Raw genomic sequence first — 14,456 nt, 5'->3', positions numbered from 1 at the left:
AGGGATGAAAGGACATCAGAAGGTTTAAACCTCACTTTTCTGCTCTGATTTTTCTGATTCACGCTTCATAAATGAACGGAGACGTTTTCCTGTGAGATGTTTTCAACCATCTTTTGTCTGGATGAATGAATGAAAGGAAGGAAGGAAGGAGGTGAAGGAAGGAAGCAGCTGGGTGGATGAGACGGCTTATTAGAGGAGCGGAGGAAATCCTTTCAAAAATATTTACTGTCTATAAACTCTTCATATGTAATAATAATAATAATAATAAACTTTATTTGTCTAGCACCTTTCAAAAAGGTGCTTGACAAGTTAAAAATAAAGAAGTGACAGGAACAGGGAAACAATTAAAAGCAGTTTTCAAAGAACAGGAATATGAAATCAAACAAAATGGAGGAGGAAGAATGGAAGAGGAAAGAAAAGAAATGGAGGAAGAGAAGAAAGATCCAGATGAGAGCAAGAAAAAATGTAATGACCAAACTACTGGAGGAGGCGTTTCTCTTTTCTATAACTGCATTTCTACATCATTGTCTCTGTATTCTCTAATCCAAACAGAATTTTGATATTTGACAGGATAAACATAACATCATAAAACACGCTGTTCCCATTGACTTGACAATTTAAATATATTAAATCACAAATATAGTAAATCTTTAATCTAAGGATGAACACACAATAATGAATTTATGTTTAAGCTTTTAGGAAATTACTTTTCTGTTCCTTCTTTCGTGACCCCTGTGAGGATATCACATAATAAACGTATTCATCTCATCACTTTATGTTCAGGTCCCATCATGCAGCATGAAATACACAAGTGAAGCCAACACACAGACACACACATGTGGGCCATGCACACGATGGGATGACAGAATGCTGCAAAAATAACTCCAAACGTTTAAAACTCGACAGGAAACCACCGACATGCAGGAGCTCCACCCGGCCCAGACGCGCTGGGGAGGAAACCCGGGGCCCGTCTTCACTAAACACAGGGCTGGAAGGAACTGAGGCGTTTATTCAACAGAGCATTAAACACTGAGGACGACCTCTGACCTCACTTCCTGTGTCTCCAACGACCATCGCATCACAAGAGAATCTCAGGAGACTTCTGGTCACATGTTTCACTGCATTGATATCAAATGATGTAATGATCTGGAACAATGGAAGGACAAATACAAACAGTGAATATAAGAAGCACATGAACAAACACAAAGAAACGAATCAGACAAATTAAAAACACACACTGACGCTGGTTTAGCTGCGCGACACAAAACAACACAAACAAACAGACTCAACTAAACTAAACAGTTGGAACAAAGGTTTGGAGTTTGTATCTATCTATCTATCTATCTATCTATCTATCTATCTATCTATCTATCTATCTATCTATCTATCTATCTATCTATCTATCTATCTATCTATCTATCTATCTATCTATCTATCTATCTATCTATCTATCTATCTATCTATCTATCTATCTATCTATCTATCTATCTATCTATCTATCTATCTATCTATCTATCTATCTATCTATCTATCTATCTATCTCCAGCTCTAGCTTGTGGTCTGTGTAGATTTGTTTGGTGATGGCGCCATCTAGTGGCGGCAGATGTCAATTATAAGATTATCCACTAATAAATATCCTCTGAAGTAAATGCTTAAATATAAATATAAATACGTCATAGTGACCCGTCAGTGATATGTTATGACCCTCGATGTACAACATGGTATGAATAGACGAGTCCTTGGGGTTGACTCTGACCTGAAGTTTGTGTTTAATGAGACGTAGACACAACAAACACAACGATGAAGGACGTGTTGTGTGTTTGGTGGAAACATCAGTTCAGTGAGTTCTTTAGGAACTTGGAGCTTTTCCATCACAGGTGTGAGATGTTGACCCAGAAACCGACGAGACTCACACAACACGGGACGTGTGTGGAACATAACACATGTTCCTCTTTCTTTACACCGTGAAACACAAACACTCCTCACACACACACACCTGTCACATGCTTACACACACAAACACACACGTTTAGAGTGTATGTGCATGTGTGTGCTAACATGTGTCAGATCTGCAAACTAACATCTGCAAACACAGAGAAACTCAAACTACAAACATGAGAGGAAACCAACACAAGACTTTACTCTGAGAAATAACAATAAACTTTATTTATATAGAACTTCTCACAGCACAAATTGTGTCTCATTGTGCTTTACATAGAACAGACGCTTTAAAACAGAACTTATCATCATTAAAAGACAATAAGATAAAAAGAAAGGCTCAGAGAAAGGTTAATGTTACAATAAAAGAAAACAAAGGTTGAATTATTGGAAACAAGATCATAGAAATGAGTTGTCAGCAGTTTTTTAAATGTGTCACTAAAGGAGGGATTTCTAATCTGTGGTTTGTTGCGAATCTTTAGTGCAAATCTGCAGAAAGTTGTTTTTCTGAATATCTCGTAGTTGTCGACCTGCAGAGAGGAAAATAACCTGATGCAGCAAAGATAAGAGGCTGACAGTACGTTTGTGGTTTTACAGAGAATTTTATAATCTCTCCTCAGTGTCACTGTTAACAAACATGTTATTTTATGCCTCTGACTGTGAAACGATTCACTCGGCTGCTGTAGATTCACAGGAAACAAAGGGCAGCTGATTCCTGAGGCCTGTTCAAAGCTGAATGTTCTATACAGCTGTCAGAGTGAGAGATGCTCAAGTAAACACTGGGAAAGTTGCTGCTCCTTATATGTTTGATTCGCTCCAATAAGAACTGAGGAGTAAACAGAGGACGTGTGTTGACGTGGAGGAGAGAAGAGAAGGAGCTTCGGCCTCACTTTGTTTTTCAAGGTTCCGACGCCACGAGCAGACGACAAGAGAACATCGTGCACCTGTGTGCTGACCACATTCTACACATGGGCTCTCACACGTGCATGACCACACACACACACACACACACACACACACACACATGACCACACACACACACACATGACCACACACACACACACTCACAGGTCGGACCTCCCTTCTGACACCGTGGTGGCAGCATCGCAGGAACACACGACTTTCAGCGCAGGGACACTCAGAAACACTCATGTGACTTTTTTCACCCTGAGATCAAAACACCATTTATTTGAGTCTTTGATTCACTCGTCACCTCAGGAATCTGTTTATTACTTTGCAGCAGCGGTGGATTGTGACCTGGCGTTAAAATGTCAGACATGAGATCAGAATATCCTCAAGGAATAAACAGGAAGCTCAGTTTAAACAGAAGCAACTTTGATATTTTCTTATTTATGATCCTGAGGGACATTAATGAGCTTTACACACAGACAGGCGAGGATTTAAAGGCAACATGAATCCACTTTATTCACAATGATACTGTGCATGAACCATAATGTGCAGTTTGTGCTTATTCATCTTATTAAACTGACGTCTGTGAGATTTGTTTTGAGATTAATGTGAAATAAATGAAAAGGGGCAAAACACACCTTAAAGGAAAAGTTAAAGGAAATATTGTTTTCACGTCTGTGTCGTTGAAACGACGTCACCCATTGGTTTGTGAGCTGCTGGTTTCAAGCCTCAAGTTAGGAGAGCTATAGGACACGCCCACTAACACCTGTGACCTGCACCCATTGGACTATACTACCTGTCAATCACACTGTGGTACCCACCCCCCCATACATCCGGTGCATTATGGTCTGTTTGACTCTAAATTATCATAATTTACTAAATGAACATCAGCTGTTTGAAGAAGACTTGAAACCAGAGATTGAAACATAAACTTCTTAATGTTTACTGACGTTAAAAAGAGAAAAGAAGAGTCATTTTCTGTAGACTTCTATAGAAACTACCAGTGGAGTCGCCCCCTGCTGGTCTCAGGAGAGAATGCAGGTTTAATTCGGTTGCAGATCGGCTTCACTTTCTGGACCCAGAGTCTTCGTCTGCTTTAATAAACAGCCTAAGTTTAAAATCTGTGCAGATCAACAGCACTTTCATATTTGAAGCCACAGTTCGCAGCTAGCTAACAGTTAGCGTAGCACCAAGAGTTTCCACAAAAAGTCAACTTTAATGTTTCTGCATCTTTTAAATGTGTTAAACCTCCTCAGGCTGTTCACTCACACAGACACAAGGTGGACGTGGATTTCAAAATGAACACAACACGCCGGTACAACAGTAAAAGTGTTAATGTGTGTGTGAAGTAACACGTTGTATAAACTGAGGCTTCACGTCTGATTCTCGAAACTCGGTCGATATGAGAAAATGAAAAACGTGTGAAATTCCTTCTTCCTGCGAATGAACACGAGTTTCACAGATTCCGTCGCTGAGGTGAGACTGGTGAGCGCCGCACGTTAATAGGCGCCACCAGCTGACCACATTCCACAGCTGTGTGGCTCAAGGTCCACACACACACACACACACAACACACACACAGACACACACACACACACACACACACACACACACACACACACACACACACACACACACACACACACACACAGTCGGTGAGTTTAAGTTTCAGCTTCTTTACCTTCAAAGTCTTTTCTTCCACTAAATGTGACTCAAAGTTCATGAAAGATTTGTGACTCAACTTCATCCAGAGTTTAAAATTAATCTTTTAAAGTCTGGATGAAGTTGAGTCACAAAGTGTATTTTATTTCACATGAGATTTGATGAGAATTCTTTCTCTGTGAGTTGAGACTTATTCATATTTTCTATCTGACATATTCTCCCAGGAGCTCAAATCACGATTTCATCCACACGGATTTGATTTAAACTTTGTTCATCACATGAAACTGGGAATCAATGAGCAAATCTAAACATGTATCTATACTTTTAAAATGTCTGAATTGTTCAGTTTTCCGTCCTGATCAGAATCAGAATCAGGTTTTATTGGCCAAGTAAGTTTACACAAACAAGGAATTTGACTTGGTAAAGTGTTTCTCAGTGTGCTTACACAGAATACACATCACAACACAAAACAATACAGAAAAATTCTACAAAAAAAGAAAAAAAAAGAAAAGAAGTGCCGGGATAAATATTAAACAGTATGAGTATTACGGTTATACAGTAGGGGTGAAATAAACAAATATAATTAAATTAATCATGAACTGGATGACAAATAGTTAAAATGTTGAGCCTCTTGTTGCATAGATGAATTTTCTCAAGGGTCCGATGATGCATAAGATCTGTAATCAACAGATTATCTATTAATATTATTTACCTGAGGATAAATAAAGTTAATGAGGTATTTGTACTTTCACCTCAGTGAAATGTTTGAATACTTTCTCCAGTACTGATGAGCCGGTGCGTTATCTTGCAGGAAGTCTCCAGGATGAATGTCTGAGGTGTTTGCTGCAGCTCAGGATGAATCGTCTCCTCCAGACAGAGACGCTGCTGCTCGACCATCGCTGACCACGTGTCCTCGTGCAAGACACTAAATCGCCGCTGTCTCCGTGACCCTGACCCTTGACCTCCGGAGCCCACGAGGGGAAAAGACAGTTGTGTCCGAGCGATGAGTTATGGATCGAACGTTTATTGCAGCTCGGGCACTGACGAGCGATCTTTACTGTTCAGGCCGTCACTCCGACGGGACAATGATCACAGGTCAAAGGTCAGCCGGGCACCACATGTGAGTCAGGTGCATCATGGGAAAGTAACACAGACTCACAACAGACAAGAGGATTGTTGGTTTTAAACGTTTGGATGCTGTTCTTCTCTTTTATTTACTTTATGATCGATTATTTATTTTTCTTTCTTTCTTTCTTTCTTTCTTTCTTTCTTTCTTTCTTTCTTTCTTTCTTTCTTTCTTTCTTTCTTTCTTTCTTTCTTTCTTTCTTTCTTTCTTTCTTTCTTTCTTTGTTCTGACTTGTCATTGGTTGCTAATGGTCTAATAGTGTGTGGTTTCTTGTGATATGGTATTTTGTTAAACTATTATTAAACCGTATTTTAAATTGTGCTTTGTATGATATATAAAACTAATACAAATATTAGGAGTAAATAACAGATTATAATGATCCTCTAAAATAATAATAAAATAAGTTTATTTCCTGCCATAGAAGAGTTTCTTTTTTTCAGCATTTGTTTGGATTATGCTGAAAACCACTTCACAGATTTCCATGAAACTTGGTGAAGAACTTTGTTTAACAACGTCAGGACGGTTTTCAACATTTTCCTCGATTGTTTAATAAATCAGATAATTTGAAGTGATAATAATGAGTGTGTTGAATTTGGAATATAAATATAAATATTAAAAATGATTCAAGGTTCACGTTATTGTCAGTCACAGCACAAACAAGACTGTAGAATAATATTGCATCCAGCTGGCGGCTGAATTCAGAAAGCTGATGTTTAAAAGTTATTAATAAATGAATCAGAATCAGAAGTATTTTTTTATTGCCAATACGTTTACACATACAAGGAATTTGCTCTGGTTATTGGTGCATATAATGAACATAGAAACATAAAAACGCAATAAATACAACATACATAGGAGAGCAATAAAAAATAGGAAACCAGTATATATTTACTCACTGTTTACTTCTTATTTACTCACTTTTTACCAATATTTATACAAAGTAACATTTATTTTGACATAAGCATTTCTGAATAAAAATATATAAAAGATAAAGGATATAAAAAGTGAAGTAAAAAGTGAAATGCTAAATGCTAAATGCTGGATAACTGACTTTAGGAAACTACACAAATTACACATATTCCATAATACATAAATAAGGAGTTAAGCAGACATCAGTCCAGGTGTGTGTGTGTGTGTGTGTGTGTGTGGTCATTAGACACTAAGTGGGCGGATCCCTCTCTACCTGAGGGAGTCGCTGTTCCACCAATCAGAGGCTCAGGTTTCCTCCAAATCTCCTGGAGGCTGCGCGTATTGGCTGCTCCACCTGTCAGTCACGTACCAGGGGTGTAGGAGGAGCCAGGAGGAGGAGGAGGAGGAGGAGGAGGAGGTGCTGCTGTCACTCCTCTTCCAGCTCCTCGTCTAAAGTCTGGTGTTGTTGCTCCTGAAGCTCAGCGGAGCCTCCGGAGTCCAGATCGAGTCCCGAGGAGGAGACACCGGATCCGGATCCCTGACGCGCACAGACCGGCCTCCTGCACCCGGGACAGAGACGTGGGACCGGGGGGACACGCGGAAGGAGACAGGGGGTCCACCGGGAGCTGGAGAGTCTCCCAGTGCCTCAGACCAGTCCCATCAGCTGGAGCTACTGGTCTTACTGGAGCTGCTGGAGCTGCTGGAGCTTCTGGAGCGGGACTATCCACGAGTCCTGCCCGCCTGCAGCGCGACGCACCCGGGGAACACTGGAGACTTGTTGCGCGTAATTCATCCAAGTGGTTCCTGTCCGTGCGCGATGGTTTGACTGGAAACCAGTACAAGAGCAACTGGGAAAGAGACCGAGAGCAACTGGGACCTTCAGCCTGAAACCAGCTCCTGTCTGCGGCCAGGGAGGATGAGAAGATCCGAGGACAGCGAACCGAACCCGGGTGATTAGTCTCCTGCTGCCCGGAGACACTTCCTCCATGGCACCGAGTCCCAGCCAAGTCGAACTTTATCAGACCCCACTTCATTAGAGTCTCTTTCCTCTTCCTCTTCATCATCTTCATCCTCATCCCTCATCTTCATCATCGTCATGTCTGAGAGGGACGGACACGGGGACGCGGACACAGCTCCGGACTTCATCCCGCCGAGGACGTCCCGCGGCCGGCGCAGCGGAGTGGTCCTCCCCGGTGGGGGGGGCCAGGACACGGACACCATCCTGCTGGAGTCCGTGAGGGCGACCCCCCGCCGGAGCAGCATCATCAAGGTAAGGAAACCAGTGCTTGTTAATAACACCAGTTTAAACTCCTGCTGGAACCAGTAAGCTCCCAGTGCCCATAGTGGTGTAAAGAAACTTGCACTGGGAGAACTGGAGCCAGAACAAGTAGAGAAGTGTTAGTGGTGAAGGCTGCAACAAGTGGTCTCTCTAAGAATCTGGAGTAAACACATGAGGTATACTGGTTTCACTCACCAGTTCATACACCAGTTCCCACTCCAGTGGTTCAAACTCCTGCTGGAACCAGTTAGCTCCCAGTGCACAGATAGTGGTGTAGAGAAAGAAACGTGCACTGGGAGCATGAACAAGTAGAGTAGTGTTTGTGGTGAACGATGCAACAAGTGGAAGAACATCTGGAGTAAACACTGGTTTCACACCAGTTCACACACCAGTTCACACACCAGTTACCCCCCAGTGCCCAGATAGTGGTGTAGAGAAACTTGCACTGGGAGAAATGGAACCAACAAGTAGAGTAGTGATTGTGGTGAACGATGCAACAAGTGGAAGAACGTGTCTCTCTAAGAATCTGGAATAAACAGAGGAGGGATACTGGTTTCACACTAGTTCACACACCAGTTCCCACACCAGTGGTTCAAACTCCTGCTGGAACCAGTTAGCTCCCAGTGCACAGATAGTGGTGTAGAGAAAGAAACGTGCACTGGGAGAAATGGAGCATGAACAAGTAGAGTAGTGTTTGTGGTGAACGATGCAACAAGTGGAAGAACATCTGGAGTAAACACTGGTTTCACACCAGTTCACACACCAGTTCACACACCAGCTAGCTCCCAGTGCCCAGATAGTGGTGTAAAGAAACCTGCACTGGGAGAAATGGAGCCAGAACAAGTAGAGTAGTGTTTGTGGTGAAGGCTGCAACAAGTGGAAGAAGGTGTCTCTAAGAATCTGGAGTAAACACAGGAGGGATACTGCTTTCACTCACCAGTTCACACACCAGTTCACACACCAGTTAGCTCCCAGTGCCCAGATAGTGAGAAAAGAAACGTGCACTGGGAGAAATGGTGCCAGAACAAGTAGAGTAGTGTTAGTGGTGAAGGCTGCAACAAGTGGTCTCTCTAAGAATCTGGAGTAAACACATGAGGTATACTGGTTTCACACCAGTTCACACACCAGTTCACACACCAGTTCACACACCAGTTAGCCCCCAGTGCCCAGAACGTGAAGACAGAAACGTGCACTGGGAGAAATGGTGCCAGAACAAGTAGAGTAGTGATTGTGGTGAACGATGCAACAAGTGGAAGAACAAGAAGGTGTCTCTCTAACAATCTGGAGTAAACACAGGAGGGATACTGGTTTCACACCAGTTCACACACCAGTTCACACACCAGTTCACACACCAGTTCCCACCTGTGTCCTCCCAGGCAGCTGATAACACGTCCGCTTGCATCACACGTGCGTATGTTCGATTCCCACAGTGCGTAGAGTAAAGTGGCCTCACCGCATTCCCAGGTGACAGGATCACCGTGTACCGTGTCAGAGAGAAACCTTGAACATGCAAATTAAAAGCATCTTAAAGGATTAAAGCCTTTTTCTCCCTTTGAGCTCTGAGACATATTTTCAAGGATTTAGCTCCATGGTTCGGAAAGTGTCTGGAACCAGTGGCTCCTGCAGCTGGGTTGGTTTCTCACAGCCTCAGGGTTCAGGCAGTGGAGACCAGTTAGCTACTGGTCAGGCGTCATGGTGACGGCTTCTCCAGCCTCCTCACCAGTGCTCAGGTTGCAGGTCACTGGTCGGGATGGAGGCAGCAGGAGGATCAGGTTTGGGGATCAGCCTCTTCACCGCAGGTTCTCAGCTTTCCCACCGGCCGCTGTGGTGGAGTGAGGCCAAGTGCAGTTACCCAAGAGTCAAATCAAAGTACCTGTACTTTACTATCATAGTTCTTGATCTCACATCTGTAGTTACTAGGATTTAAGAGGATTTATTGACGACAAGGATGTTTTCACGAGGTTTGAATCACCTGAAACTAAGAATCCACTTTGTTTTTAGTACCAGGAATGAGCAATTTTTATCCAAATCCGTCGCCATGTTCCACTGACTTGTTTCCCTGATGCCGGTGCTGCCATATTGTAATTTTGATGTAATTTGAAGCCAGTAGTGATGGTGGCGTGTAGCCGTGGTAACGAGGTCCCATCCGTTCACATGTTTTTTCTTTTCCTGGACGAGCTGATTCATCAGCTAAAGGTCAAAGTTGCTCAAAGTTTCTCCATCTCGAGCTGCAGCAGTTAAACACTTCTAAAATCCCTGAGATATATTTATAAAGGTATAACAGTCGGTATATTCTTAATCCATTAGGTGTATTTTGCTGATTAGACGTCAGTACTCCTGTATGTAGACTTGTAATGGAGTAATTTCTACTCTCTGGTACCAGTACTTTTACTTTAGTATGATCTGAGCACTTGTCACTTTGAGGTCACTCGATTGGTGTGACGTTGAAAGCAGCTGACGGAGGTTTGTGACCTTCTCAGTCCGTCTCCCGCCTGACGCTGATGTCCAGCTCCATGTCTCAGCTCCATGTCACAGGGCAGGTCACAGGGAAGGTCACAGGAAAGGTCACAGGAAAGGTCACAGTGAAGGTCACAGGGAAGGTCGTGGTTTCCACCGAGGTCTCGAGCCTCATCTGGCAGAAGCAGCAGAACAGAGAGGCCTTTGACTGCAGCCGGTGGAGGAAGTGACAGAGAGGAGTGATGTCGCTGACAGGCGCCGGTCAGCGGTGACAGCCGGGGCTCAGTGTCAACCCCCCCCACCCCCCCCCACACACCCCACTTTCACAATCTGACAGTTTAGAGACTGAACATCTGACGTCAGATCACAAGGTTGAATTTACTCTCTCGCAACTTTCTTTAAATAAGAGATTAGTAATTTTTAAAGATATAATGTAGTACTGTGGAGTACTGTGTAGTACTGTGGAGTACTGTGGAGTACTGTGGATAACTGGAGTACTATAGTACTCTGGAGTACTGTAGGACTGTGGAGTACTGCGCCTGAAGGTGCTGATGCTGGGAGTAGTACCATCATGATGTTACCATGGCAACCAGATGAAGCCCTTCATTCATTTTCTCCATTCAAACAGAAAGACTACTACGTTTTCTCATCTTTCAGGCTGAAACTTCAGCTTCTGATGTTTAATCCACAAACTTCTAAGGTTTATGGGTGTTTGAGTTCGTTAAAGGATGCTTATAAAAACTGAACTATGAAATAAGTTAGGACACAATACATATTGTTTCTTTATCTTAACGTATAAAGAGGCAGGAACATGGAATACTGTTGGAAACCCTCAGTTTTCAGGGCTTGGTTTGTTTGTCTGTCCGCAGGATAACGATAAATCCAGAGTAGACAATAACAGTTTGGTTTGGATCCAGACCAGAGGGCAGATCCTGGACTTTTGTTTAAACTTTATTTAACATTGTGAGAGAGAACAGGTGTTTGAATGACTGATTTCTATGAATCTGTGCAGCTAGTTGCAGCTCGATGGGACTCACAGGACTTCAGGTGTTTGTCGTGTCGAGTGCTGTCCTAGATACTTTAGAAATTCATTAAAATGTCAAAGTGCAGCGTTCCAGCAGGTTTCTTGTCGATCCATCTGAAGGCAGCTCGAGTGTGTTTCACTTTCACTTTATAAAAGTGAAGCCCTGCTGGCAGGTTGGAGGATGAGAGCGTTCCAGATTAAACGGCTCATTTTCGGGGGATTTGTTTGGAGGTTCCCAGTCGAGAGGCAGAGGTTCGCTCCCACAGCTCGAATTACTAAGACAACACACGTTAGCTTCTGCACACACACTCCTCTACAACACACAGACACACACATGCAGGCAATTAAGGCCGCCCTTGTTCCGTCTGCAGGCTCTCAACTGTTGCACGGAGGCAATAATTGCATCTTTAGCGGGAGTCTGCATGTCGAGTGGGTGTAATGGAGAGGAGATTCCACCGCATCATCATCATGGTTCCCCCGTTTTTTTCCACATAATAAACTTTAAGGTTGTTCAAATCTTATTGTTCCACATTGTCTGAGTCTCTGGATCCTTTTGTTCTGGCTCCTCATTCCAGGACTTCATGTTCCAGGAGATGTTCTAGTTGCTTTATGCACATTTCCTCAAATTCACCCTGACGAATAATAATAATCTAATAATGTTGGAAGTCTGTGGATCTCCTGTGCATGGAAAGACTCAGTTTCTGTGTGTTGTGTGTGTATGTGTGTATGTGTGTGTGTGTGTGTGGGGGGGGGGGGTGTTCTCCGTTGAAATACCAGCGAGAGCAGATAACATTTAATTTACAATTCTGAGGGAATGTGAGACAGTTTGGACATTAATAACTGACATGGTCGAGCTGATAGTCGTACAATCACCTGAACCTGAGAATAACGTGTTGGCACACACACACGCACACGGGACACACACACACACGCACACACGCACATGACACACACACACACAAGCACGGGACACGCACACACAGAGTCGAGAAATTTGTGGAAATGCCAAAGATTCAAGTCAGATCCTGCAGGTCAGGGATTTATCTTATTTTAATTTATCTTTTTTATTGATTTCCCACCGATATGAAAGAGTCAAGCTATTTGCAAACTGTGTCCAAAGATCCAATTCTGCACCGACCAGTTAGAAAATTGACGATTTGTCAACTGAATCAGTTATTTGTCAGTTTTTAAGGGAGAAAATAATAAAAACTTTGTTGGATAATATGCAGAACAATAACTTGACATTCTTCTTTAGTGAGAATAACACATTTTAAGACTCCTCATGGGCGTGATGAGTGAGCCGGATGAACCTCGGGCTCGAGGGCAGTTTGGTGATTCAGCCTCTGGAGACGGGACCGATGCTGTTGTGTTCTAACCAGACCGAGCCTCTAGAGAATCTAACTGACCCATGATTGCATTCAAACAGCAGCTTTGCATTAATTCATCCACTTTATTACACAACTTCATATCTGAAACTTTATATTAAACCGAACCAGAAGTTTCCTGTGCGTTCGGTGATCTCTTGAGCCGATGATTCATGCGGGAAAGTTTCATGTCCAATCCAAGACTTGACAAAGCTCCAGCAGCCGAGTCACCTCCTGACCCGCTCTGCCAGAAATAACTCTTCCCCCTTCTCCAGTTTAATAAGAAAACAATTATATGTGCTCCGGCTTTGGAGAAAGGCCCTCTGGAAATCCTGAAGGATGCACGGCAGCAGAGAGATGTCGAGCTGCAGCGGAGTGAAGCCGAGCACAAGAGTTTTCAAACTCCCATTTTCTCTCTAGCTAATAAAAATTGATTTGTGAATCAGGGTTTATCTTTCTGATGGACTCGTGTATATTCTGTCGGGCTGCTCAGAGAGAATTTCTCCCATATCTGCTCCTCGCCTAAATGAAAATCTCTAACTGCATTTCATCATTCAGGATCGTTTCCCTCATTCATGCATTGTTATTCAGGCCGTTGCCACTTCGGTTCGGATGAGCTGCAGCGGCCGCCTCCTCTCGTACTCAGCGCGAGTTAAAGGGACGTTAATCTCAATCAGGTTAAACACATTAGGGTCAGGCTGGTATATTAATTTTCCACCGGCAAACCATCAGCAATTAGCTCACAGCATTACTGTGTAACAGGCCAGAAGGCAAACACCCGGAGTGGGATTAACAGTCGAGTCTGCACACGAGCGAATGAAAACACACACATGGACAGGTTCTCCAGGACGAGGCCCAGGGGACGCCGTGGTGGGACGTGTCTCTGACAGGAAGCTGGTCGCCTGACTGCTCGCTGTCTCTCTCTCCGGCTTCAGTGTAGATCCTTGATGCATCCTTCAGCTCGGTGAATCGATACGTTATCTGGTTTTATCTAAAGCCTCCTCATGAGTCACAGTAACAAGACTGGGAGGATGAATCCAGACCAGAAGCAGCCGAGTGAGAAAGGATGTGAAATATGAGGATATGATAGAGAAGCAGCAAATCCACGAGTTGAAAATGGTCCCGACAGCAACTGTTTTATCTTGTGTTGTTGCAGTGATGGTGGAGAGGCAGCGGGAGGAAGGTGTGTTTGCACAAGTTCACACTGGAGGATGTTGTGTTGTGAGGAATTTCATTCTGAGGCCTGTCAAAAACAATCCAAGCAGGTCTTTTTGTGGATGTTAAAGTTTAGCGAATGAAAAAAGTCTTTGATAAAAGGAGAAAACACTGATATGTCATCGTGATGTCATGTGACGTCAACGATCCGTACATTTGCATAATCTGACACGCCCCCTAACAAAGCTGCCTGAAGCAAAGAGGAAACTAAAGAGCAAAAATTCTTTCTCTGAACTAGAGATGTTCTTCAGCCTGGTCCCGTGTGTGGGACCAACCTTCTGACTGAAGCTGCTCCAGGTCCCGTCTGCTGCTCAGGTTTTAAACCTCTGATGTAAAACCTTGTTTTAAAGTGAATCATGCACAGATGAGCCTCCTGTTGTTTAACGTGAGGAGAACTCTAAAGACTCCTCGGTGGATCCCTGGTTGTGTTTGATTTGAGTTTATTTCCGTCTCCTCTCCGACACAGAGCCATGTGTGTTTCTGATCCCTCCCTGCCTCCTCCTCCAGCTGCACTCAGAATCCACATTGTGTTGCTGCTCCTCTCCTGCCTCTTCCATTCAGCACCACTCTGAT

General features: G+C 43.4%; 1 protein-coding gene across 1 annotated transcript in view; it reads left to right on the top strand.

Annotated features, from left to right (window-relative positions):
* Positions 1-7,640: 7,640 nt before the first annotated feature.
* Positions 7,641-14,456, top strand: part of plcl1 (phospholipase C like 1) — a 65,362-nt gene continuing 58,546 nt past the window's right edge. The window contains exon 1 of the mRNA XM_061089287.1: positions 7,641-7,814. Coding sequence (XP_060945270.1) covers positions 7,641-7,814 — 174 coding nt within the window. The remainder of the gene's footprint in view (positions 7,815-14,456) is intronic.

This window comes from Limanda limanda, chromosome 16 (assembly GCF_963576545.1).
Source record: "Limanda limanda chromosome 16, fLimLim1.1, whole genome shotgun sequence".
Classification (NCBI taxonomy): Eukaryota; Metazoa; Chordata; class Actinopteri; order Pleuronectiformes; family Pleuronectidae; genus Limanda; species Limanda limanda.
This window is presented reverse-complemented; position numbering and strand designations above follow the sequence as displayed.